Source organism: Microtus oregoni, unplaced genomic scaffold, assembly GCF_018167655.1.
Source record: "Microtus oregoni isolate MIOR12 unplaced genomic scaffold, Mior012 000012F_ref0000307, whole genome shotgun sequence".
NCBI classification, from domain to species: Eukaryota; Metazoa; Chordata; class Mammalia; order Rodentia; family Cricetidae; genus Microtus; species Microtus oregoni.
In genome coordinates, this window is record NW_024543071.1 from 47,794,009 (window position 1) to 47,815,906 (window position 21,898).

The 21,898-nt window shown below is 54.3% G+C and overlaps 1 protein-coding gene across 8 annotated transcripts in view; it reads right to left on the reverse strand.

Annotated features, from left to right (window-relative positions):
- The window catches only part of Syt7 (synaptotagmin 7), a 59,063-nt gene that overhangs the window by 21,605 nt on the left and 15,560 nt on the right, over window positions 1-21,898 (reverse strand). The window contains exons 2-6 of one of the 8 annotated variants that reach the window (XM_041661905.1): window positions 13,788-13,891; window positions 9,513-9,592; window positions 5,745-5,876; window positions 4,627-4,854; window positions 1,072-1,440 (exon numbers count right to left, since the gene is read on the reverse strand). In XM_041661905.1, the coding sequence (XP_041517839.1) occupies window positions 1,072-1,440; window positions 4,627-4,854; window positions 5,745-5,876; window positions 9,513-9,592; window positions 13,788-13,891 (913 nt within the window). The remainder of the gene's footprint in view (window positions 1-1,071; window positions 1,441-4,626; window positions 4,855-5,744; window positions 5,877-9,512; window positions 9,593-13,787; window positions 13,892-21,898) is intronic. The other 7 variants (XM_041661907.1, XM_041661909.1, XM_041661906.1 and 4 more) reach the window with 7 other exon arrangements.

Sequence of the window (21,898 nt, forward strand, 5' to 3'; positions counted from 1 at the left end):
GGGCCGCGGTACAGGCCTCCTGCAAGCTGGTGTGGGCACCTAGTTCTTTTGGAGGACCTTTCCAAGGGTGGCTCTTGTCTGAGCTGGAAGCTCTGGCTGGGCTCTCAGATGGGGATAGAACGTGTTTTGGGAAACTTGCTTGCCTTCTGGAAGCCCTGTATCTTTTCTGGTGAGCTTGGCCTTGGCCTTCTCTTCTTCCTCCCAGACTTAGTGGTGCGGCTCTATACCTAAGAGGCCTTCTAGGGAAGACACGGATGATGGGAATGATCTCCTCATGGCTGGTACAAAGCCACACTTCTCAGTTTTGACAGTGACTACCCCGCAAGGGTGGGTGGTGGGGCAAGTGTCAGGGAAGCAGCTAAGGTCAGCTCTGGCTAGCATGGTATTTCTTTTCCAAGCTGGGTCCTTGAGAGAAATACCATACTTGTCATCTTTGGGGCGTGGCTCAGATTTGTCCTCGGGGGAGGGGTCATTATGATAGGGCTGTGATCAGGGATCAGGGATGGATGGACAGGGAGGTGATGGGCGGGGGTGGGGTGGGGTGGGGAGGATGCATGGGGCAGAAAGGTCAACAGAGTCTAGTTACAGACAGGAGGGGCACTGCAGGGAGGACTGCAGGACTCTGGAGATTCGGTGACAGGGATGGCTTGGGGAGGGGAGGAGGAAAGGGCGGAGTGATGCATGGCTGGCGTGGTGACAAGAGCAGCTGGGGACTGTTGGTGGGGTGGGAGGGGCAGGTCTCAGGGACCTCCAGAACTCTTTATTATGTGTTCTCACTAAACTTTAGAGGGGGGGGCTTCTCTTCTCAAGCCTCAGGAGCAGTTGGAGAGTTCTAGGGTCCTCAGAGTTCTGGGGGCTCTGATACAAATCCTTTCATGGTGGCCCTCCAGATATCAGCCACAAAAGTCTGGGGAGGGGGACCCCTAAACCTGCCAGCCACACTGTGGGAATATGTGTGTTCCCACACGGAGGAACAAGAGTGTCCTGCTCCAGCTGCTCTCAAGGAGATTTGGAGGGGAAAAGGCCGGGTTGGGGAGGTGGGGAGCTGGCCCGCTCAAGGGGAGGACTTACAGGAAAGATTTCATGTCCAAGCCTCGGTTTCGAATCTGCCCCACCACGTGGTCCCAGCTGCCTGGGTTGGAACGGCTGCGGCCCCCAGCTGCCCGGTACTTGGAGCCGGCCGAGGTGCCCTGCCGAGCCTGACCCCGGCCATAGGCCCGGGGGTTGGAGCCCGGTGCCGAGGCCGCATGGGCCTGCAACTGGCCCAGGCTCTGGCTGGTAGTAGGCTGGCTGGGCTGCCGGCCCCGCTGGTTCTGGCTCAGCGGCTGCTGCAGGCTCTGCTGCCGCATCAGTGTGCGGGGTCGCTGGCATTTCGGCTCTCCCGTGGAGCTGGGGATAGACTCAAGGGTAGTGGCCGTGGACAGGGTGGAGTCCTCGAAACTTGGGGCGGGTGGAGGAGAGGAGAGAAAGGAGAAGCAGGTGAAGGGATCACAGTGGAAGAGAAAGAAGCCGAGGGCCAGGGCTGGGAGGCCCCAGTGCAGGGCACGCTCGGCAGGACCTCGCCAGGCCTCCATCGGAGTTGTCACTGCTGCAGTCGCTGCCACCACCTTACCCACCCTGAGGTCCCCAGGCTGGCCCCATCCGCCCACCTTTGGACATAGCTCGCTGGTTCCCCAGTACCTGTCTGGGCCAACCTCTCTGCCGGTCTGAGTGGGCCACAGGAGCTGTGGCAGCTGCGTGGTGAAGGCAGGTCCCCGGGGCCCTATGACTGTCTGTCATGTTGGAATGGGAGGGACAGGGAGCTGCCGCCACCCCTCTGCCATCTCACTAGGGGAACACTAGGAACAGCTGCCTGTGTGTTCTAGGTACTACTGTCCTTTGGAGACAGAAAGAAATCCAGGCCAGCACAGAGCTGGCCTAGTAATGGCTGAGGAGGCAGGGCAGCCGTTCCTCATGCTTTGTTAGAGGAAAAGAAGGCAGACTCACATATAGAAGCCTGCCCTGTGGCCGGAACAGAGCTACTGGTCCAGCCTCACCCTAATTCTGACCGACAGTGAGTGATCTTGCTTTTTACATCTAAGGATGTCTGTGCAATGGCCCACCAGCATCTTTAAATGGGCTAGGTGAAGCAGGGCAGGAACAGAGGGAAAACAGAGCCTGGCTGTGAGGCGGTGTAGAGCCCGAGAGACCTGGGTTCAAAGCTCACCTCGGCCACTTACTAACTGGGCAACTTTGAATGAGCTTTTATACCTCTTTGGGCCTTAGTTTCTCTGCTGTAGACAAGTTTACAAAAGAGCCCGTCAATGGTCTTCTTCAGAGCTGAGGTCAGGGCTGTAACACTAACTGCTACCATGCCAGGGCTTGGGGGCAAGAGCTTGTGTTTTGCCTTAAGGTTTTGTGTTTCTGCCTGTTTTTGCTTTGGCTAGAGATTTAGCAATTTTCATGATAGGACTGGAGGCAAGCTGTCACCCAAGTACCAGGGAGTCAAACTAGGCACTGTCCTGAGTAAGTCCCTTCTCCCTAGATCTGAGGTTCCAGCCTCCTCTTCCTTTACCAATATATCTGTCTGGAACTGGGGGAGGTGAACTCTGATCTATAAGGTGAATCTGGTCCACTGCCTGCTTTTATAAACAAAGCTTTATCGGTACTCAGATGCTGGCATTTGCTCACATCCCACTTGTGGCTGCCTTTCTGCTCCGATGACAAGGCTAAGCAGTGTGAAAGACGTGGCCTTGGCTTGCAAAGCCTAAATAATTCCTAGATGTCACTCGGCCCTTTACTGAGAGAGCTGGTCCACTCCTGCTCTAGGGCCATGGGACAGCCAAATACATCTATTGTAGTAGTCAAAGGAGGGCCCAGGGCCCTTGGGAGCCACGTTCACCACAGCAGCCAAACCTCAGCCATGCTCACCCCCTGAACTTACTCTGGGAACCAAAAGACAATAGTTAGGTGGCCCCTGTGGGCTGGGCAAATAAAGAGAGAGAGGGGAAGGGAGAGAGAGAGAGGAAGAGAGAGAGAGAGAGAGAGAGAGAGAGAGGACAGAATGAGAAAAGAAAGCAAAACATGGCTGTAGCTGGGGTTCTAGGCAGGCAGCAGCCTGGCCTGACTTGGGCTTGGAATCAGGGCTCTCCCCAGGGCAGGTCTAGGTCTGTCCAGCCTTGGTAGGCCCACAGCTCAATGGGGACAGGCCAGCTGGGGGAGGGGTGCACACCATCTTCTCTGTCTCCTTGCCGACCTCATTTCAGTTTCCTATCACATCCAAAATTAGTCCAATTTACAACCTTTCAGTCACAGGAAACTAAAGCTGGATCCTCCAGGCCTGAAGCCAGTGAGCCAATGCCAAGGAAGCCCAGTCAACCCTGAGCCTGGCGTGGGCAGCCTGGGGGCGGGGGGAGGGGCGTAGCTCTCTAGTGGGGTGTGAGGCATCCATCTCTAGGGACATTCCTGAGACCATATACGAGGAGGAAATGGACTTGTGTCCACTCAAGGCAATGAGCAAATGAGGTCTCAGCCTGGTACCCTCCGTGTTTCGATGTGTGCGGCGGGGGGGGGGGGGGGGGGGGGACTTCTGAAGAGAGCCAGGAAGGCCTTGAATTGAGCTGGATAGATCAACACTAAGAAGGCATCAAGGCTGTTCGCCTTCTCACAGGAGGCTCGTTCCCTGGCAGGGAATGAGACAGGGTCAACAGCTCAAAGTGGAGCCCACATTCGAATCTGTGTGGTGCTCATAGTTCAGAGGACCTGGGGATTGGAAGGGTTCTACTGTGGGACCCTGGAAGTTCTGAAAGCCAAGAGGAGAATCAGGCAGCCTTGGTGGGAAGACAGATCAGGCTTGTGCCAACTGCCCACAACTGCTTGGCAAGCCCAGGAAGCCATTAAAAAAGGGACAGGCTCTTCTGATCCCCCTTTGACATTTGAAAGGAGCTGCTTGCTGGGGCTCAACAATCTTAACCCTCAAGAACTCCTAATAGAGGGACAGCTCACTGACCAAGGCAGGATCAGCCAGTGGGGATGGCTGCGATGGGATGGATCTGCGGCAGCCTTGTGGCTGCTCAGAGATGAAACCCTGTGGCACATGGCGTCATGGTACAAGCAAGGCTGGGACAAGCAGATGAGATCGTTCAAAATGGAACGGCTCAAGACTGGGTCTAGAGCCATCAGCTGGCCAAAAGAGGAAAGGCCCACTGGCTGATGAGCGTTATAAACACAGGCAGAGATGGGCCTGCTCCCCGGGATGGGATGGTCCCACAGTGGGACAGCCAAGGGCCTGTTGACCACAGAGGGATGACCTGATGGCTGAGATGGGGTGGCCAGTCAAAGAGGATGGGATGGCCCAAGGACTGGAGCGAAGCTGCTCTGGGGACAGAGAATGGAATGACCTGGTCACTGGCAAAGGAAGACATTCATGGGAGGCTGCCAGAGGCCTGAATGCGAGAGCATATGGCTGAGTTGGTTGTGCCTGATGGCGAGGACGATGAAAGCGTCTCGTGAAGGGATGGAATGAACCAGGGGCCGAGGACGGCACCTCTGGGGGCAGCAGCGGGCATGCCAGGGGTCCCGCTGTCCACCCTGGTGGGGGCGGGCCTGAGCTCGTGGCTCTGGCAGCCATGGGGTGCCATCACTCACTTGGACAAGTTGAGCTTCCCTGCGGCCAGGTGGCTCTGCACCATCCGCCAGCGGCCTCTCCCCGCCTTGCCACTGCTGCCCGGCTCGCTGGGGGCAGCCCCGCCGCTTCTCAAGGCGTCCTCTCCGGGTGGTGGCACCGGCGCTGGCTTCTCCCCCAGCCGGCCTTCCCGCTCCACCGCCAGCCCCGCCGCCGCAGTGGCCACTTTGGCGCCTGACAGGAGGGTGCCACTGGAGGCGTGTAGGAGGCAGCCAGGCCAGAGGAGCACCGGGGGTGGCGGTGGGGGAGAGAGGGCAGGCCACACATGGGGGTGGGAGGGGGAAGAAGAGGAAAAACATCGACAGATAAAAGGAAGAAAGAGACAGTGAGAGAGGAGGAGAGAAACAGACGGACAAGAGACAGACAGAGAGAAAGAGAGACATCAGCACTGCAAATGGGTTAACAGTGGAGCCTGCAGAGGAGAGAGGGGGACCGGGCGGGCTGGGGTCAGAGAACAACGCACCACGACAATGGAGGGGGGCCCCTCCCCACCGCCTAGGGCAGGAGCGGTGGGGGTTGGGGGAGGGCAGCCACCTCCAACTCTATCCCACAGGACAACGAAGGGTTAACGACGGAGGAAGAGCGGGCTGTCCAGGCCAGGAGGCCCCCAGGCAGGGAGAGAGAGAAAGCCGTGTTAGTCAGAGTTCATCACCACCACCACCACCATCACCGCCACCACCACGAACCACCGACCACCGACCACCGACCACCAGCAGCCACGGCCGCAGCACACAGCGGGGAGGAAAAAGCGAGCCACAACCAAGAGGGAGGGACCAAAACGGGCAACCCCATCCTGACTGCACAGAGGGTGGGGAGCCAGGGGGCGTGGCTGGGGACCAGGTGTGGCTGCGGAGGGGGCTCTCCTGCATGGGTGGCCCTGGGGGAGGTGACAGCAGAGGGACAGGCAGGCGAGGGGGGCAGGAGGGGTTGCTCGTCTCCATGGCCAGCCTGCCCATGGGGTGAATGGAGGGGTAAGTGAAGGGAGAGGAGCCGGAGAGGAAGTGAGGGGGGCAGGAGAAGGGAAGGGTGGGGCGTGCGCGGATACTCAGTACATATGATCAAACCAGGTAAAGTCACTCACTTGAGGGACAGTCGAGGGTCGCCATAAGGGGCGTAGGGTGAAATGTTTAGAATAAACTCCTTGGGAGGATAGGAACTCCATTTCTGCTGCACTGTGCTTTCATTGTTATTCCAAAAGTCTCTGTCTAGGTCGCTGGAGGGGCAGAGAGAGAGGGGAGAAAACAGGGAGATACAAGAAGAGACCAGAACAGCAAGTCCTGCAGGGGCAGAAGGGACCAGAAGGGACGGGGGGCCCCTGGGGGCACACAGAGGGTAGGGCCTCGAGGGTCTGCTCCTGCAGAGGAAGAAAAGCAGGAGGGCAGCGGATGGGCATCGCAGCCTGGGCCAGGCATCCTTGTGCTCACACATCCATGGAGGCGCACACATTCATACAAACACGCGTGCACTGGAAGGCTGGCCAGGGGAAGCCACACAGGAAGGAGACAAGCTGCAGGCAGGCGGACGGGAGAGCCTCGTGCCTAGGAAGCTGGTGGGAGAGAGAAAGACCATGAGAGAGGAGGGGGTTGGGTTGGGGGTGGGGTGGGAGACAAGGCCCGGATGGGGCAAGGGGGACTCTGGGAGAAGGGGAAGGTACTAGTTTAATGTTAGAAGGTATTGGAAAGTAGGGCAAATCCTGTTGCTGGTAGCTGGCCTTTTCTCTCCCTGGCCTCAGTTTCCCATCGAAGGAGAGGACTGATTTTTCTCCCTCTTCAATCTTCTCTCCAGTGGCCTAACATGTCCCCTGCCCTCTCTCTGGTGAGGCTGGAATCTTAGGTTTCCATGAGACTGGGTGAGCAGACGGCTCCACTTGAGACGAATGGGGTGAATTCGTCACTGGAATGGTTGGGTGAGCCTTCCCAATAAGGGAGGTAGCCTGGTCTCTGACCTCAGAGAGGGTATCATCAAGGATCATTAAGATCCTTTGCTCTGGGGCCTATGCAGAAGGAGTTTGCTCTTCTGTCAGTGGGGCCAATGGGACCAACCCAGCCTTGGGCCCACAGTATATACTTGGCCTGGCCAGCTGGGATGGTTCCCTGGGCTCCTGTTTCTAAGGTGGAGCTGCTGGGTTTAGAAGGGCCCCTCACCCTAGTCCACCACTGCTCCTCCTGGTGACTTGTCCTCAGCTGACATGCTGAGAACATAAAGGCTGTAGGAATTTCTGGGTTCCTGCAGGTCATGACGTGGAGGTTTCAGAAAGTACGGACAGCTTGTTAGTTTCCTGGGCTCCCAAAGTGACAGGGACAGGCACTGAGAGAGCGGTAGCTCCCAGGCCACTGGACTGTTCTAGAAGGGAGCCATGCATGGGTGACAGGACTGTTACTACATTAAGAGTCTGGCCCGTGTCCACGCTTGGGCGAGATGAAGCATGGATGGGGCCCAGCATCATGGGTGCATTCTCCCCTAAGAATCAACTGTACTCAGGGGAGCTGCCTCTTGCATCCCTGAGAGTTAGATCTTGACCTTGGTGTGCTCCATCTGAGACACAGAAACAGTTAAGAAAAAGATAAGAAGCTGGCCTGCCACCATGAGCCCGGAGGAAACGGTGGCCTTGGCTGTCCCTGATGATAGTTATTGACTGTCTAAATACACTTTGGAAATGTCTCATAGGGGAGTACATGCACAAAGTTCAAGCCCAGGCCTTGAGCCTGCTCACGAGATGAGGGAGCAGTGGGGAGGGGAGGGAGGTGGAATAGTCTCCAGTAGAAAACTTCCTTTCTATGAACAATCTCATGCCGGTCAGAGATACTCATTTGGCTCTGCTCCCTAGCATCCTTGCTTGGATGGAGCCTCCCCACATCAGGTGTTAAAGGAATGCAGCAGGTTGGCCATCTCCCTCCTCACACCCCTCCAGGTCTCCATCCAATCTAGGTCCTAGAGGGAAAAGATCCACCCAACATCATTGCCAGGCTGTCCTCCGACCCTGAGTTCTGGGACCACTTGGATTTCTACCATGGTACTGAAAAAGAAGATCCCTCATGAAAGAAGGCTGGGGAAACTGGTTCCTTTCCTACAGAACTTATCAGTCTTGTGTGTCAGTGGCCACCAGTGCCGCCAAAAGGGAGATGGAACGTGCAGTGTTTCCCAAACTCTGAAATCCCAGATGTGTTCATTGTTGCTGAGGCACGGGTGCTCCAAGGAGCAGTTTGGGAAGAGCACTACTGAAGAGTGCAGTGTCCCCAAACCCCTGACAACAGGATTCCTTTGGAGATGGGCCTAAGCCAGTGGGGAGTTGTGCAACGAACTGCCCAGGATGGGGAAAACAGGAACACAGACATGAGTAGTGGCTTCTATGTCAGGGGCAGAGGGACTGACAGCACACCAGACGGAAGCAGGCTCAGGCTGTGGACGGTGGGTCTTCAGGGTGTCAGAGAGGGCACTCTGCCCTCACTAAGCCCTAGAGAGCCCTCTGGACTCTGCCTGTAGCCTACTTCCTGCTCTGACGCCCTCTTTCCCCCTTGTTGGCTAGAGGAGGATCCTTTCTAGAATGTCTGCCCCGTCATGAGCATCCGTGTCTAGGAAGGTTATGATCACCTGTCTTCACTTGGGGCTTCAAATAGCCCAGACTGGAGGTGGCCTCCTGCTCCCCCTCACGTGATCCTCCTCGACCCCCACTTTCAGAAAGCTCAGAGCCTGTGTTCTGCAACAGCCCCTGAGTCCCACCAGCTCCTGTCTTTGAAGACGAGAGCATGCAACCAAACTCAGCTTCAAAGACTCCCCTTGGTTTCCTTCTGAGCTTTCCACCCACCCAAGCCCTAGTTGGCCCACCCTTCTATTCATCCCCCACCTCAGACAATCCCCCAGAACTTCTATGAAAGCCCCAAACAGGGTCAGAGCAAGATATAAAAAAAGAGGAGGGACAGGGAGGGAGCCCTCATGAATGAACAGGGGAGCAAGGAGAAGAATGAGAGATGCAGGAGGGCCAGGGTGTGCAGGGGTGCAGGGGAAGGGGCAGTGAAAGTAGAGGGCCTTGAATTGACAGGGGAGAGGTATGGGTAGGGCTTGGGCTCAGCTTCCAGGCAAAGCCCCTTGGCCAGCAGGCTTGATCCCATCCAGATGGGCTGAACAGAGCTCCCTTATGAAGGCCTGGTCTCCATGGAGAGCAAGGTAGAAAAAGCTCCATTCTCAGAGCCTGAGCCCTAGGTAGGCAGGCAGTTCTGAAGTGCCTCCCAGGGACTCTCAGCAGAGAGTTGGCCAAGGTGGTCTTGATCTATGAACTAGTCTCTTAGATCTCAGTGGGGAACCCTAGGCAGGGTACAATCAGTAGGACCTGAAGGGGGACAAGATGCATTAGGAGGGCAGAGTCTGATTCCCCCAGCTCTCAGCACCGAGGCCAGCTGGGATCCTCATGGTTTGTCCGTCACCCTTTCTAGATTGTCCTGGGAGCATGTGTGGAGAGTAAGAAAGGAAACCCAGTCTATGAGGAGGGAGTTCCAAGCCCATAATAGGGTCTTGGGGAGGAGACTGAAGGGTCCAGGGGCCTGGCTGGAGGGTGGGGACAGTGTGTGTGACATTAAGAACTGGGTGGAAGAATCAGCATGGCACATACAGGGCTATGGGTGAGAGTCAGTCTTAAGGAGGCTACAACCTCCAAAATCTCAGGGTCTGGGCATAAGCACCAAAAGGGGGCCCTGGAGTTATCCAGGGTTCTGAGACTAAGAAGTGGGCATGGCCTCAGGGAGTGAGGGAGATATTAAATATGTCTGTGGCCAGGTCTGAGGACTGGGAGAAGGGGCTTCTACCATTGGGGCTATCTGTGTACCCCCCAAAAAACTGACAGCCTGGCACCTACTTGATGGCTTTCTTCTCACTGCGCCCACGCCCCGAGTCTGGCGTGCCCACCGTCTCCAAGGAGTTCTTGTAGCGTTTGCCCTGCGAAGACAGTATCAGGGTTACTTCTTGGGGGAAGATCAGGACAGTTCTCTCTTCCCAGAACAGGGGCTTCTGAGGAATTGAGAGAGACCAGAATTTAGATTATCAACAAACTCCAGAGCCAGTGTGAGCGATTGCTGCCCCATGCCTGGGTACCCTGTGGGCTCTAGGACCTGCCTCTGCCCAGAAGCTATCCTTCATGCCTGACCCTCAGGTATCAGGCCATCCTGTCTGCCTGTCTCCTGGGCCTCTGGCCCAGCTCCCAGAAACACAGTTCCCTCTGCCGTGGACAGACGGCTCTCAGGCGCCTGGCCACGTCACAGTGTCCACGTCACCACCCCCAGATGGTGGGGGTGGCATCCTGCAGGGAAAGGTTGGCAATGGCCAATGACGTGAGTGGTGGGGGAGGGTGCAGGCCACATGCCTGAGTCTGCCAGGGTTGTCAGTCACTGCCTGGGGTCTTGCTGGGGTCCTCATGCCCTAGGGCTAGGAGGCAGGGACAAGACCTTTGTAAGACTTCATTTTGGGAAGAGAGAGTACATCCTAACCCTGGGGGCTCCAAGGATGCCTGGCCCCTGGACAGCCCCCAAAGTTGCTTAGCCCAATGTGAGCAGAAAAGAAGCAGGGCAGGGATGGGCACCCTGGTTCCACCAGCGTAAGAAAGAATAGCAACGGCTAGGCCTGCTGCTGGGAAGGTGAGCACCATTCACCTTCTCGGTTTGGGTTTCTAAATTTAGCTCATGCAGAGCCCAGCCCCATTAACATTCCTGGCTGCCACCAAGCATCCTCACGAACACCCCATGGACCTCAAACCTGGGCCAGGCACCAGGTTGGTGCAGGCAACTCGAGAATGCAGGCTGAACAGAAGCCAGGTCTGCCCTGCCAACCCCTTTACCACTGGGTACTACTAACTGGTCCTGACCTAGCTGAACAGTGACAGACAAACGCAGACACACAGACACACATGTATGCAAGCATGCACGTGCATGCTTTGATAGTCCCTCATGTGCACCAACACCATAGCCATAACAGTCAATTATTCCATCCCCTCCAAACACAGAATAAAAGCTGCCACAGCCGTGTTCCCACATGCCCCCACCAGCTGCAGCCCCTTCCTGGCCACAGGAGCCTGGGGAAACTGCAGCAAAGCTCCCATGAATATGTGGTGAGCAGAGCCCTCCATTCATTCTAGCTACAGCACCTCTACAGCTCAGGACACCTTGATGTGGCCCTGGCGAGGTCACGGGTGCCCCCATGTCACCCTGGTCAAGCCTTCCACCCTCTCTGACCTCTCTCTCCTCCCTCCTGCAATGATTTGCTGTCATCAGGTGGGTCCAATGGAGAAGGGGCTCCTGGTACCAGACAGCATCACTTTCTCTGTTTATTGATGTCAGTTCCTATATCCTGGCACAAAGCCACACAAAGGCAAGGCTGTCAAACCTCTAGCACCTAGAGTGACACTGGCACCTACAAGTAGTTTCCAGCACCAACTGGAAGTGCCGTCCTATTTTCCCATCCACGCTGGAGCTCGGGCTCAAGTTGTTTCCCTGAGCTGAAATCTTCAAACTCAAATACAGAGGTGCCAGGCCCTTCAGGCCCACAGAGCCACCCTTCCTCACATTCTTGGTCCTTCTCATCATTCGTAAGTTAGAGGTTCAAACCCCAAATAATTCCCAACATTAACTGAGTCCATCAGCGGTGGGGCCATACTGTGGTCACCAAAGGCTATTTTTGGAAGGACCTTAAGTAAGAGCCAGAGTCCCGCTAGTCCCCAACATCCGGGCAGTACAGGGCCCTTCTGAGGGAAACCTTGGAACGCCATCTACCTTCTCCTCTTTTTTTCCAGGTATTTGCAGGAGAGCTTGCCTTGGCTAGTACCCTCTTCCAAGGATGGCCAGCTGCCCCTTCCTCAAGGACAGGCAGGACTGGGGTTGGTGATCTTGATGGCCCAGGGCATTTGGGAGAGATTCTGATTGTCTTCCATCTGCAGCTCAGAGAACGTTTCCTGCTGTGACTGGGTGTGCGGCAGGATCCAGGGTGCCATGTGGGGCAGGACCAGGGCAGGACTGGGCTGGGGCAGTGAGGATTTCACACAACAACCCAAACTAGCAGAAACCCTAGGTGACGTCCCAGAGATATTGGGTGGCTTGAGAGGAGCCCCGTGCCACTAGCCTACTTGTCAGGGAGGGGACTTGCCAGCATGATCCGGAAAAAGCCAGCTGAAGATTATGGAAGTTATTAATGTTTGGAAATGGGATCTGGGCTGTCAAGGTATCATGTCACTAGGGCTGAAGGCATAGAAAGGCAAGGAGAGCCCAGCAGCTGTCTGTGAGGATAGCATATTAAAACTCCTTCTAAAGACCAAGGGAATAGCCTGGGTAAAAAGGGTCCTGTCACCCAGGATCCATGGTGCCAGGAGGGGGTGGTGGTGGTGGTGGTGGGGGGATGCTGAGGAAATGATGGTCTATGAGAGTTAGTCCAGGGAGACAGACTGTGCTCTGGAACCCTGGGAAGGTTCTTGGCTGGAGGCTGCGGTGTGGTTGGGCCATAGAGATTGCTGGTTCAGAACCTTCAAATGCCCAAGTTCCCAACTACAAACAAACCTGACCCATACTCTGTTCCCTTTGGAGATGAGGGCTGGTGGGATGAGGCCACTTGTACTCTGGCCTTGGAAAGGGCGTCTTCACACACAGACGCAAACCCACTCAGAGTGGCACGGTACATATGCAGGGAAGACACGGGCAGACCTTAGTTACCAAGGCTCTGAGAAAATGGTACACATCCTGCTGCTCAGCAGTATGTGCACACACACACACGTATGTGCACACACAGACACGTGCATGCACACACACATGCACACAAGTGCACGCACACACACAGACACAGTCACCAGCTCATACAACCTTCTTCCTCTGCCTTCAAACACAGACAGGCAGGGACAGCCTAACTGGTCCTACAATAAGGCAACACCAGGCTGCAGGATATGCAGAACAGCCACTTCCATGGTCTCAGAAGACACTGGTACTCAGCTTACGAAGCCCAACCTTAAAATTTTGAGGCAGATACAGTGGACCAAGGAACAACGGAGGGCAGCTAGCTTACACTCCTGCCCATAGCAGGGGACAGGTCACACTCATGTAGGGAACTGAACTTGTGGTTCTTCCCCAGTTCAATACCCCAGGGTGTAGCAGCTCACCCAAACACAAATTTGCCTTCTTGAAGGAGCCATGTTGGGTTCTCCCCATAGGTTCCTCACCAGACTCCAAACTCTTTCTAAACTCCCTTCCTACATGGGAGTGGGGTATGCAGCCTCTCCCTACTCAGGGCCTGTAACTCAGCTTTCAGCCTGCCCCAATCATCCTATCAGGAACAGGGGTGGGGTATGAGCATGAGGGGTGGAGGGGTGCCTGATCCCTGCCTGCATTTGGGACCTCTATTGAGATCCCTCCCTGTAGCCTTCTCAAGTCCTACTGCGCTACTGGGCAGGGTGGGAGGTGGGACTCAAGCTTGAAGGGCCCGGAGAGGGGGTCCTGCGGGAACAGCAGCGCTTGCCTCGCTGCAGTGTGCTGGCGGAACGGGTGGCTCTCAGCTCTCCCTCCCGGTGCCCTCGGGTGATGAATGTCCCTCCTGACAGTCTCGTTACTTATTGATAGCCTAATCCTGCTCGTTAATTCCCCAGCCCTCGTTAAAAATGAAAAGAAGCCGTTTGTGCTTGTACAAACCAGGAGAATCAGGATGGATATGCAGGCGGCTGAGGGGTGGGGCGGGGCGGGCGGCGCCTTCTCATTGGTCAGAAGGCTCTGCGGATTGGCCCCGCCCACTAGAGGGGCCGTGGGGCGGGAAAGGGGGGTGCGACGAGCGGGGCCTCAATTCTCAGTCTGCGCGTGTGTGTCTGCAGTTCCTTATGCGTGAGGTGAAGCATGGGAGCGCACCCGCCCGCTCGTGTAGTGCTCCACGAGTTTGTCCCCATGTGCGTGCCTCCGGGTGTAAAAAGATGTATAGGACCAAGACCCAAGCAAAGGAAGTGGGCTAGTATGTACAAGTTTGTGGTGTGAAGTTCTGTGCACTTGTTCCTGGCTGGGGGCAGGCAGGTTCTCTGCTTAGGCACACCATAGAATTCACAAGCCAGCGACTGCAGGATGGCAGGGTGCAGGGTCAGGCCCAGCCCCAAAGGGTCTCCCCATAAGAGCCTCACCAGTTTGCGCTGACACCAGTGGCACAGGCCGCAGAGGACGATAGTGACGCTAAGGCTGACGGTGATGATGGCAGAGACCAGCAGGACATCGCGGGTGGGCGCCCCTGAGGAGGACATGCACAGTCAGAGCATTATGGGCCAGAGCCACTCTCCATCCCAGAGTCGCTAGAACAAGCACCCCTCCCCCTCCTTTCTGGCACTTTCCACTGCCAGCTCTGCTTTTTCTGCCTGAACCTGGGAAGTCCTGTCTGCTCAGTGCCTCAGCTTCTTCCTCAATACACACTGCATAGACACTCTGCCGTTCTCTAAACATTACGCCTTTCAAAGGGAGAGGACTTGCTGATGCCCCGTAGGTCCATCAATGGCTCTAGAGGAGACATTCTTCTGTGTGGCCTAATTCTGCTTCCACATGCCACAAACAATTCTGAACAAGCAAACGGGCTCAAAGGCCATCTGCCTTCTGAGTACCTTCAGACTCTCTTAAGGGCTTGGCCAAGACTCAACAGAGACATGTGTAATCAAAGGGAATTGCTGGGATCTTCAGCCCACATTAACTCAACTTTGCTTGTGCTGGAAGCCCTCTCCTGTCAGCTCCGTCCTAAGCCCCTTGGCTTGCTTCCAGCCTTCTCATCCCTGTTGGCTCCAGCCTCCTCAGCATTATTTGTAAGGTTCCAGATGCTCACAAGAGCCACCTGAAGCTTCCATCTTAAGCATTCTGCGGTCTCATATTTTAAGGGTGGAGACCCACTGTGGGAGGAAAGCCCCAGGTTTCCGCATAGATTCTGTTTCCTAACTCTGTGGTGCTGGAGCAGTCGTGTGAGCACTCAGTTTTCTCCTCTGGAAATGCAGATTTAACAGCCTCCCCTGTCTTCCTCACAGGGGGCTGTAAACATTAGCACAAAACAAATGTACAGGATGCAAAACCTGAACCAAAAATGACCATGTGGGAGAGTGAGAGGGGAAAAGGCAACAAGGAGCATTCATGAGCTCTGAATGTGTGTGCACTGGGATGTGTCCTAAATCAAGATGTGTGCACTGGGATGTGCCCTAAATCAAGGAGATGCAGTTTATTTACAGAGGAGCCTGCATGGGCCGCTCGGTGCCAGTGATTGTGGTAATTAAGAGTTGACGATATCTGTCTGGTCCTGGTTCCTGTGGTTTTAGCTTCTGCCTCTCCTCTCCTCCGGGTCTCTCCTGCATAGATGCCTCACGGAGGTGGTCATTCTCAGCTCTCAGGGCCCTCAGACTCCCTCCCACCACCGTGGCACCCCGAGGAGCTTATTTACTCTCTATTCTTTCTAAAATGCTGCTGTTCGGGCCAAACCAACTTCCTAGACCTCCCAGGAACCATCACCCTCACACAGCCTTCGCCAGCCCACCACCTGCCAGCCAATTGCTTGTTCCTATTTACAGGAAACCCCCGAGTCAATTCCTGTCAGCCGCATGTGCAGCGACCATGAGCTCTGATCTGGTCCTGCCCTATGGCCATGGGCAAGCCCTTGCTGTCTGGGACACCAGTGTCAAACATGTGGAAGAACATCAGGAAGGAAACCCTTCCTGATTCACAGGATGAGTCCAGAGTTCCGGGTATCTCACCTAGAGGGACGACTTCCTCCTCGTGACAACCAACGAGACGAGGACTATGCTAGTGTCAACTTGCAGACAGGGTAACTGAGGCTTAAGGGGCTGTGAGATCATGTTCAGTCGCTCAGCAAATGGATGAGAACTGAGGTCCAAGCCCAGGCAGTCTGTCTCATGGTCCATACTCTTTGCCTTAGATATTGGTTATTGGTGCTTAAAATGCACCCTTTGGAACACCTAGGGTTCTCTGGACTCTCTTGGGGGCTGCAGAGGTAGATACCGAGTAGAGAAGGCTGAAGCCCCTCTACAGTCAATTCAGCATCATTTCCCTTGGCTTTACATCTCGGACTTTTGAAGAGAATTACATTTGAAGAAGGAGATGCTGAGCAAAGTCGAATCCCTCTGGAATGATGGCTCTAGGGTCTCCTGCAGTGTGGATGCTATTATCTTTCAAGGAGCTGACTCCTCCCCCACAAGATCCATCAGCCCCCTCAGCATCCTTCGCACAGCCCTTGAAGGCAGGGTGAAACAAATGCTTGCCATTACAAATTGCACTGATGTTGGGAATAAAAGTGACAAGATGTCCTTGGCTAGCATGCCCTCAAGTACTGTTACCATCAAGGGGCACAAGCGTGTTCTCGCCTGCCAGCCAGCAGGAACCATTCCTGAAGGATGGAGTGATCGTGTTCCCGGGCTTCAAGGGACCTTCAAGTCACAGAGTCAGGCCCCATGATGCATGATCCCCTCTGGACAGCCCTGGTGGTGACAGGGAGCTGTTCCTGCAGGAGACTGGTTCTCCTGCAGACACACCATTGAGGAGGCCGCTGTAGCTTGTGCCGAGTCCAATCTGTCTCCCTGTGACTCGCAGCTGCGGTCCTCAGCCTGCCCTCGGGCAGCTCTGCCACATGACAGGCCTCTGAATCCTTGCCGACAGTTCTCATGTCCCCTTCAAGTCTTCTCCAGGCAAAGCCGCCCCAGCTCTTCTATCCCTTCCTCAGATGACATGCATGGTTTCAAGTCCCCTTATCGTCAGCACATTAACATTTGAGGAAAGGAAACACTGCAGCCCTAGTCAGCCTTGGCCCAGGGCGGAGTTCCACGACCTCTCCTTGGGCAGAGGAGACATCCTGGGTCCCCAGGGGTGAGACACAGACAAGGGCAGACAGATGACATTGGGAGATCTGGGAGGCAGGGCAAACCAGGAGCTAAGCAGAACCAGCCTGCTGGGCCAATTGTAGTGGGTGTCCAGGAAGGGAGGGGTGAGCTCAGGCGTACTGCTGCCCCCTCTGCCCAGGCCTGTGTTGGGCATGTCCCGTCCTGCCCATACCACCCCCCAAGCAAACCTCAAAGAAAGAAGAAGCAAAAAGGTGGCCCCTTTCTGAAGGGGGCCCAACTGCCAATACACAGAATGCTCTAGCAGGTCAGCTTTATGGGGACAGAGATCATCTTCTTAGGTAACACGATCCCATCATGGAGGCCGGAACCTGGTATATAGTAGGTGCTCAATAAATACTTATTGGAAGAATGAATGAGAAAGACTCCCAGGCCTCTGGGAGGCTGCTATTTATTAAGCACCCACTGTGTTCCACACTTCCGGGCCTGCTGATGCTTCACTGACTCCGGTATCCTTGGTGACACACAAAGACGTGCTCAGTAAATATTGTTTGAATGTTCAACGCTCGCATATGGTATCTCATTTGTCACCCAAACAAGATAGAAGGGAAGAGATGAGAGAGGCGCTAAGAACAGTCTCGGAGCCTTTCTCTTTCACACACATGCACACAGGCACACACAGACACACACACATACACACACCCTGTTTATTCTTTCCCCCATGCCAAATCTGCCCCAGAAACCCTTGAGTTGTCAGGACCCTGATGAGAGCGCCTCCATGAAGCCTCCCATAATACGGACAGTGAGAATTGAGGTCTTGTGCTTCAGCATTCCCATGGCCCTGTGCCTGTAACCATCTTTTAGGGGTGTAGTATTTACATGCTGCGGCTCTGGAACCGGACCTCTGGGCTCAGATTCTGGCTCAGACACTTCTAAGCCATGTGATTTAATCCCTGCATGCCTTGGTTTCTCTACCTGTAAGCGAGGACTAATAATAGCACAGTTTTCCTTGGACCACTGGGAGACTAACAGGAATTAGCACATATAATGTGCTTAGCACAGTGCCTGACACAGAGTAAGCAATAAACGCTGGCCATTATCATAGCATTACCGCACTGTGCCCTGGACCAGAGATATCTGGGGCAGGGAGCTGGGCTCTCTGAGAACTGAATGAAACATTGAACTGGTTCACCCTCATTTCTCCCTAGGACAAGCAGAGGCCAAGTGTCCCATTTTATTGGGTTCTGTGCATGCTTATCCACCCCCTGCCCCAGGAAGTGCCCCTCTAGAAGCTTAACTGTGGCAGGCATCAGTGAGTGCTCCGTGAACAGAGGGGGAAGGGCTGGCTATGGGGTAGGGGCAGCAGCTGGAAGCCAGGCTGGGCCTCAGGTGTGAACTGTAGAGACCTGGTGCAGGTTGGTAAGGCTTTGCTTCCACTGCCTCTCATCTCCTCAGCAAGCCATGATTTATGGATGAACAGAATCAAACAGGACCGCGGGCTGCTGGATGCCCTGGGGAAGCTGCTTGAGAAGCAATGGACTTCTGAAGGCAAGCTCACTGGCTGCCTGGTAGGGGGAGGGTAGGTATATGCACAAAGAACACAGATACATGCACCACAGCCCTCTCACGTACACGCAACATGGAGACTCATCCCTAACACAGATATTCACACACACACACACACACACACACACACACACACACACACACGCACGCCCAGTGTCAGGGCTATGGGCAGATGTCCAGTCTACTCTATCACTCAGAAGGCCTGTGCTTTCAGACACTTCCTCTGGCTTGGAACTCTCACTCCTGAGTGGGATGTCATTTGTCCACTCACAGATTGCCTCCTCTTTCCTTTCTGGGTGGAGCACAGTAGGCGTCTTGTGAGCCCGTGACCTGGGTTCAAGCACCAGCCCCATCAATGGCCACCTGTGTAACCCAAGCAAGGCCCAGGGTGGGTCTCAGTGCTCTCCCTTCCAGTTGACAACTCCTGGTGTTGTGCTGTCAGGACTAAATGACAGCCAACACCATTGGGGACGCCTCGTGTGGCAGATACCACACCAGGCAGTCTCTGCGTATCATCTCTAGGACCTTGGGCCATTAGGATTCCCCACTGATGGGGGAAGAAGCAGAGGTCCGGAGAGCCAAAGGCCCTTGAGCCTGTGCTTTCAATCGTGCTACAGTGGCCTCCCTCTGGGGGGAAGGAGGTCACAAGACAAGCTCTATAGAATAGCCTAGCCACACCCACTTCACTCATTCCCACAAGCCCCTGGGCCAGTCATTTCATGCTTAGGAGGCTTTGCATGATGTCTTAGTTAGGTTTCTATTGCGGTGATAAAGACGACGACCAAAAGTAACTTGGGGAGGAAAAGGTTTATTTCACTTTACACTTTCAGGTACTACTCCATCAGTGAGAGAAGTCAGGGCAGGAAACTGGAGGCAGAAACTGAAGCATAAGCCACGGGGGAATGCCGCTTACAGGCTTACCCCTTCTGGCTTGCTCAGTTTGCTTTCTTATACACCAAGGACCATCTGCCCAGGAGTGGTACCACCCACAGTGGACTGGGCCCTCACATGTCAATCATTAATCAAGAAAATGCTCTATTGACTTGCCGACAGGCAATCTGGATGGAAGCATTTTCTCAAGTAAGATTACCTCTTCCTAGATATATCTAGGTTTGTGTCAGGTTGACTGGATGGCTGTTCCTTACAGCCTTTTCTTCAAGGTACTTGACCAAATATGGTCTTTACTGCCTTCCTATGTACTGAAACTATGACAGGTCACCATTTGGGATTCATAATTAGCTCTCTATATCCCTCCACGCTGGAGTACCTGGAGGGTTGAGACCCCAGAGCCATAATCTCTGCAGTCAATCATTTATAGAGAGGCTGCGGAGATAATTGCTAACTAAATGCATGAAATCACCCAGTTCCAGGAAAGCCCACTTCCTTCAGGAAGCCCTCCCCAAAGGACACAGCAGTGTCTTCATCCTCCAAGCTTGAACTAACTGACCTTCTGTCCCATTCCCTTTTCTTGGGCATAGATCAGTTACCTCAACCAAAGTCATGGGGTAAAGTCCTGTATTACTGGCTCATGTTGTCCAGATCATACTAGAGGGGGGCCACTGGGCCCACCAGAAATCTATACACAGGCTTGTCCTCCCAAATTCACTCATATTTGTACTCATAGATGGTGACATGGATACTGCCTGTGCCTACTACTTCCCATCAGTCTCAGCCTGGACTGTCCCCTTTCCTGGAGGCCCCTTCTGGCATCCTCAGCGTGTACGCTATTGATCTGCTTACCAAATACTCTTAGCCATAGTCATCGATAGCACCAAGTTGGGTTCATACCCTTCAGCACTTCTTTGAAAGCAAATCTCTTTTTTGGGGGTATGGGGGACGGTAAGACAGTGTCTCATTTTGTAGCCCTGGCTGTACTAGAACTCAATATTTAGACCAGGCTGCCCTCGAACTCACAGAGGTTGCCTGCTTCTGCCTCCTGAGTGCTGGGACTAAAGGTGTGAGCCACTGCACTCAAATGAAAGTAGTCTCTTAGCCCATTTGACAGTGAACGAAACTGAGGGCCAGAAGGATTCAGAACCTGCCCAGGAGCATACAGCAAGAGAGAGGTAAAAGCAGGATGGGATTTGGGGTCTTCAGGACCTATGTCCCTTGGCTGTCCTCTGTTCTCCTCTAGGGGTGCTGTGCCTTAAATCCCTCAGTGGCTAGAGGGAAAATAGACTGAGTGAACACCAGATAAAGAAGTCAGTGAAAGGGCTTGTCCTAGCTAGTTTCCCCCTTTCTTTTCTTTTTTCCTTTTTTTCCTTTCCTTCCTTCCTTCCTTCCTCTCTTTCTTTTTGTCAACTCGACACAGCTAGAATCATTTAAGAAGAGAGAACCTCCATGAAGAGCAAGCCAGTAAGCCATGTCCCTCCATGGCTTCTGCCCCACAGGTTCTTGCCTTGAGTTCCTGCTGTGACTTCTTTCAATGATGAATTGTGATATAGAACTGTCAGATAAAATAACCCCTTTTCCCCTCAAGTTGCTCTTGGTCACATGGGGCTTTTTTTTTTTTTATCACAGCAATAGAAACCCTAACTAAGACAGGGTTCTTTTTCAAGAACTGCCCGGAAGGAGCCAGAGCTGAGTTTCCCCAGTGTTTCAGACACTCCTCTGGCATATGTTGCCTAGGGATCATCCCTCAGATGCTAGCCTGATAAAGCACCCTCAATTGATAGAGGCTCAGACTGCTTAAGAGTCCCAGGAGAAGCTGGGGGCCAGGTGCTGGAGCTGGGCTAGCTGGGAGTGGAAAGAATAGAGAGTAGTCTGAGGAGGTGCAGGGGTTCCATTATTGTACTGATTAGGGCACAGCCACTATTCTACACACACACACACACGCACCCCCCCCCACACACATGCAGACACACACACACACACACATACGAGAGAGAGACAGAGACAGAGACAGAGGGAGACAGAGGGAGGGAGAAAGAGAGAAAGAGGGAGACAGAGAGAGAGAGGAGTATTGTTGGGGGTGGTTGGGTCTACGTCTGCCAGCACCTTCCCATACTGAGCCTTCCTCCTCCCACCTGATTTTGCACTGTGCTGAGCTTCCCTCAGCCCTCAGGATGACGTTCAAGGTGGAAAGCAGTGAGAGCTGGCATCACGGCTTTCCATAGGAAGCCCCCCTCCAAATGCATGCCGAGCATATGGAAATTGGGGTGGCATTTACAAGTGGACAGAGCCTCCCCGCCTAAGGTAGGTAATGTGGGCATGGGAAAGGTACATTTGTGTGCTTGCGTCACCTCCATTCTTTCCCCAGCCCAGGACACATCAGAAAGCCAGGAAGTGGTGAGAAGGAAAGGCAGAAGCCCTGAGCCAAGCCCTGGAGCCCGTGCAGGCAAAGCTCCGCTGCTTGGCATTCAGTAGAATTTTCTGTCCTCTCTTCACTCCGAAACTCCTCCTTCCAGGCCACCCACCTTGGAACCTGGCAGCTCTCTTCTTACAAGAGAAAGAGAAAAGGAGATGGGTGGGAGAAGAGAAAAGGAAAAAGGAGGGGAGAGAGCCCAGCATGCCTTTCAAAGGCAAGCCGGGTCTTGGCCCTCTCCCATACCCTCTGGACATTGTCTCTGAATGTCCTTCAGAAAGCAGTGGAGGAATCCGCAATACCTTGGGCCTCACCTGGGGCAAGAACAAGAGGAGGCCCGAGGGGAAGTGTTTTGGAAAGTTACAAATAGCTGAAAATAGGGGCTTAACACAAGCAAGCTTCCTCAACCTTGACTGTAATAAAAACAGATAGTGTGTGAGCGAGCCAGGGAGAGCATGCTGGCAGGGGCCGCAGAGGCCGGCTGCATGCAGACAGTTTAGAATTCAGAGGCGATGCCAAGTGAGTAAACAGCGAATGAAGGCTTATC